Here is a 5,108-nt window from a genome sequence, read left to right as displayed (position 1 = left end):
TGAAAACCTGATGACGTAAGCAGGCTTGTGCGGCTCCTTCGTGAAGATGGCTATGTGAAGACCGCAGTCCTGCACATAACAAAAAAGAACGTGCAGATCCACGATGCAGAGAGGACATGATTTATACAGCTGAATCGCTAGAAACTACTACATGACATTGATAATTAGGAATATTCTGCCTGATTACACGGCCCCCGTGTCTGGGGTGGATCATCCGCCCTGCAGCGAAACTGCGAACACATCCCGGTACATGGCTGAAGATGAAAAATTCGTGATACTGTGCATACACAGATACACAGGAAGTGCAGTAAACTTCTCGCTTGACGACTTACATACAAATTATCCCCGTCCTTGAGGAAGACAGACGAGAAGATTTGGAATGCGGCGAAAGGGGTAACCCCTATAAGCCCTGCTGCCTCTTCAAGGGTGTAAGCTCTTTCCTGAAGAACCAGAACAGTTTTGCCTTGCTGCAATATACAATGCCAGCACGTCCACATCTGCATTACTAACGCATCTTTCGACGACTGTGAAAGGAATGTTAACTCACTGAGCTGGTTGCGCAGATCGCTTTGCATGCGTCATCTAGNTTCGACGACTGTGAAAGGAATGTTAACTCACTGAGCTGGTTGCGCAGATCGCTTTGCATGCGTCATCTAGCTCCGTCTGAAAGCCAATGGGCTCTTCATGCCACGATGAAACACGGACATAGAGATGCGAACTATCATTGACGGGAGAGCTTTCCAGCACTCCGGTGGTGCCGAGACGCAACTGCTGATGCTCGTTCGGTGCGACACAGAAAACGTCATCTCCCGCCTTCCACTGGATTTTCCTGTGAGCTTCAACCGCATCCATCACTTCCTGGTGACACTGCTGCATGCTTTCAAGGAGGGTATTTGACGGAGTCGACAGGAGCGGGAGGAGGCGGAAAACCGTTTCCGGTCCGTATCGAAAATGAACGCAAGCAGTGGACTTCCTCTCATGCATATTTGGACGAGCAGCGCTGCCGCTGCTGCTGTTCGCCGTGCGTAAATCGACTAGTTTCTCTTCCATGACGATATCCTCAACAGGAAGCAACTCAACAAGAAGGGTGGAGAGAGCAGTCTCGGGGTGATACCCACGGGATAGCTGTTGCTGTTCTGTGCCTGGAATCGCGCAAGTCACGTCTAACGCGAGGCGCTGCAGTTGCAGCTCGAGGGGCTGCACTGGAGCGCAGTCTAGCTGTACTTCCTCGCCGGGGCCGCCTAAGACCTGCTCGCCTGGATCCCAGTAAGGCGCGGTATTTTGGGGTCGCTCAACACTCTGCTGAGCTCTCGCCTTTGCTCTATGCTGCGTGAAGAAATAGAAGGCCTCAGACTCGTCCGCCACAGCAACACCCTGCGAAAGAAGGCGTTGCTTTTCCTTTTCCACTTCCTGCAGCTGTTCCATAGGGTCAGTGGGGACATCAGCGCTCTGTACTGCGCTGCCGAAATCTACAGGCAAGTAAAACGTAGGATGCCACACAGCAACCTGCAGCCGCAGCAAATCCCAGAACCGAACCCAGAAGCCAGTTGAAAATATATGTGCGAGTGAGGCAATATGCCAATTCCCATCAAACGTCACGACAACGGACAGATGGAGGAACTACTAAGATTCCTAAACAACGCTGCACTGCCCAAGCTTCACTGAACCTCTTTCGCAGCGATTCAGTTGTCCCTGTGAGGCCCATTTGACAGCAAATGTTCTGATATTTCTCAAAGGTACCTAACAGAGCACCCTCAACCAAGCCGAAATCAAGAGACGCAAACTCACCGGAGATGCCAGCTTTACAAAAGGGTAGTCGTAGAGAATAAATCTGCTGCTGAGCAATTTATTCAGCGTATCCTTAGGTTTCAGCAATCCAACAATGTTGCATGCAGACTGCTGATTCAACTNAGCAATTTATTCAGCGTATCCTTAGGTTTCAGCAATCCAACAATGTTGCATGCAGACTGCTGATTCAACTCTTCTTTCGGAAATGGCATGACGCTAAGCACAACGGACTGGTTGGTCGACATGCGTTTGAACACCTTGACGCCTGTCCCGCGATGCCACTGAAACGCGAAACACCGAAACAGCGCTAGTGATATATGGTAACTTGCAAGTGACTAGAACATAGTATAGGCAGTCGATCTACCCAGATGCTCTATTAACACAATAAAGTGAGATGTTGCTGAGGCTATATAGTGGACCGGTGTACGCCTCTAAACACAAAATCGTCAGGAGCCTGAAAGGCTACGCCAAACAGGGACAGGCACGGCACAGCAGCCAGAAATCTGGATGGTAGAAGTGACCAGCAGCCAAGCTCACGGCAATGCATTTCGAATGAAGAGAAGGAGTCAAAACAGCGGCAGCTGGAGATGCTCCGGGAAGGGGAGCCGTTGGGAAGAGAAGTTCCTGCCCCTGAGGTTGAAGCTTCGGCAGTGGCTGCAGCGTAACTGGAGGACCGCATCTCGGCCGCACTGAAGACAATTCTGTCCATTGTAGGACCCGCTGTAACGTTGCCACGTAGCCATCGACTGCATCCTTTATATCCACCTGAGAGGATGCTGGGGGGAGATGAGCCGTCGGCCTAAGGATTTTTAGAAGGCCTACAACCTTGCTCACCTCCAAACGAGCAGCCAAGAGCGGTGGTAAGACGAGGACTTCCTCCTCAACAACGCAACTGTCTACTACGTCAGGAAAAGCCCAAGGAAGAGAGGACGGAAATATGCGAACCTGCCGCTGTTCACGTCCCTGGGGTACTTCCTCCTCAATAGAGCTGTTTATACGGTTCAGCAGGCTCGGAATGTCCAATGCGACGCCGAGGTCCTTATGTATAATTTTGTTTTTGAAGAAGAAGCACTCACGCTCGTAGACAGGGTCTAGGGTTGCCAACGCGGAAGTTCCCGAGTCGCTGTCGTATATTAACAGACCATGCTGTCTCCATATTTGCTCATTCCCCTCCCTCATAAGCAACACGACCTTTCCAGTTTCATTCCGCTTCAGCACTTCAGGAGGAAGCTTCTCTAGCAAAGGCAAAACAACGCTCTCAAGCACTGCCTCATCCAAGAATGGCAGCAGCGCCACCCCCCCCCACGGGACCTGCAGAACATCCCGGCAACAGAAAGGTAGCCGAGACACCCAATGGGCACTGCTGCTTACAANCACGGGACCTGCAGAACATCCCGGCAACAGAAAGGTAGCCGAGACACCCAATGGGCACTGCTGCTTACAACTTAACTAGGCAGCAGAAAACGTAAAACTCTAGAACTCCGTCGACTATGGTGGCCTGGAGTTGCTTGTTCACCAGTTGGAAGATACCCACAAACACATCAATCTACGGAGTGGAAATTATCAACCCCGATAGAGCAACTACATACCTTCACACCCTCCATGTCGATTTCGAAATCTTTCGGGAAGAAACGTGCAAGCCTTGGAGGAGGGTGGGTTAGGATGTGGCTTAACTGGGGAGGTAGTAATGCAGCCGACCTGAGAGCGCGTCACCAGACTAGTTCAGCGGCAGTTTTGCAGGTGATGTTTGGCCGGAAGGGGAGGTGAATACGGCAGTGGGCAGTTCGTCTCTTCAGCAGAGTCATCCTACTCACTGAGGTGGCAAGATTGACAAGAGTTGCATGAACGGTGAATATGGCTCCCCGCTAGGCAATGCGATTGTGCGGTCTAAAAGATACGAAAGGTCCTCGCAGCGTTTGCCTGCTCCTGCGCCTCTGGAAACCATCGACGGGCTGAACACGTTGCAGTCGAGCACGTCCCGCAAGAAGGGAGCGTAGTGGTAAGAGTAAAACCACCTCCACCCACTTGCGTCCGGGCCTCGGAAGTAGTAGTATGCAACCTGGTATACACACAGAACATGAGAAGCTGAAGAGGCTTGCATGGTCGCAGTGCTGGAGACCGTTCAGCTTTGCCTGAGCTACAAGCCAGGCAGCCCATGTTGCTGCGTACCCACTGGAGTCCTTCCAGATAACTTTGGCACAAGTGCTGCAGTTCCCTTTCGCCTCTTTCCGTGCCAAGCACGATGTTTAGCTTTTGCATATAGAACTTTGCACGGAATGCTTTGCACGTGTCCCCACCAAAATTGTTAAGCATCGGCAGCTGCACATCCCGCAAAAGTGGAAATATAGGCAGCTTTCAGCTTTCCCATTATAACAGCGGTGAACATTAGTTCCGGTAAGGAGAAGTTGGCAAAGGCGAATGCTTGATGGACTAGTGCACACCTCCTCCTGCTTCTTCCTCATGAGCCATTGCAAGTCAGCGGCCTTGCCTGCAACCTTATAGTCTTCAACAGTTTCTACAAATAGCTTGAGAAATATATATAAATTGAGGAGATTCAACTGGCCACACCTCCCGACAAGCCATGGGCCATCCGCCGGCGTTTTGCTCGTTACGGATGCGGCCAGTACACGGTATTCCTGAACCAACAGTGCGCAGCACGGGAGAAACGCACAGTAGGCAATATGCAGAAGCAGCTGGATAGCTCTTAAACGATGGCAAGGCCCAGTTGATATAGAACTTTAAGACAGACGGCGGCACAGCCAGCTGCTAATGGGGCAAGAACACAACTGCAGCTGAAGGCGAACACCTACGGCTAAGAAACGCCCATAGCAGAGAATCATACTATCAAGCCCTTTTTCCCCAATGTCCGTGGAAAACGTATGCGGCAGGAAGTCATTGCCCGCCAAGAAACAGAAGATGACGAAGTCGTCGATAGCGCGCTCTGTCTCGGCTGGGCAGCAGAGCATCTTATCCACACGCCGGTTCGGTCGTCCCTCCAATGGCGACTGCTGCGATGCTTCACCTGGCCTATTTAACCTGGCGCTGCCTCCAGGTGAAAGAGAATCTCCGTGAGCAGCATCCTGGTTCCTAAATGCAATCTGTTCTTGGCTGTAGGCTATCTTCGCCGGCAACAGATCCAGCGCTAAGTATTCGCGCACCAACGAGATGTGAAGCAGTTGGAGCTTCTCCGGCTCACGAAGCATCTACCAAAGAAGGGAAAGCCAAAGTCACAACTCAAAGTCTCCGCCTCAGGGGTCATAACTATATTCGGTGAGCAACGCACCCCTACACTTTCTACAAAAACAAAGCTACTCCTATCT

The 5,108-nt window shown here is 51.3% G+C and overlaps 1 protein-coding gene across 1 annotated transcript in view; it reads right to left on the bottom strand.

Moving 5' to 3' along the window:
* Window positions 1-4,991, bottom strand: part of EMH_0060440 (5'-3' exonuclease, putative) — a gene marked incomplete at both ends in the record, with an annotated part of 6,665 nt that extends 1,674 nt beyond the window's left edge. The window contains 9 exons of the mRNA XM_013497796.1: window positions 333-467; window positions 619-1,506; window positions 1,789-1,860; window positions 2,326-3,099; window positions 3,378-3,486; window positions 3,603-3,847; window positions 3,958-4,107; window positions 4,357-4,424; window positions 4,631-4,991. Coding sequence (XP_013353250.1) covers window positions 333-467; window positions 619-1,506; window positions 1,789-1,860; window positions 2,326-3,099; window positions 3,378-3,486; window positions 3,603-3,847; window positions 3,958-4,107; window positions 4,357-4,424; window positions 4,631-4,991 — 2,802 coding nt within the window. The remainder of the gene's footprint in view (window positions 1-332; window positions 468-618; window positions 1,507-1,788; window positions 1,861-2,325; window positions 3,100-3,377; window positions 3,487-3,602; window positions 3,848-3,957; window positions 4,108-4,356; window positions 4,425-4,630) is intronic.
* Between the last annotated feature and the right edge of the window lie 117 nt (window positions 4,992-5,108).

This window comes from Eimeria mitis, genomic scaffold, assembly GCF_000499745.2.
Source record: "Eimeria mitis Houghton genomic scaffold, Emh_scaff2934, whole genome shotgun sequence".
Classification (NCBI taxonomy): domain Eukaryota; phylum Apicomplexa; class Conoidasida; order Eucoccidiorida; family Eimeriidae; genus Eimeria; species Eimeria mitis.
The sequence above is the reverse complement of the archived record's forward strand: the minus strand, read 5'-3'. Positions and strand labels throughout refer to the sequence as shown.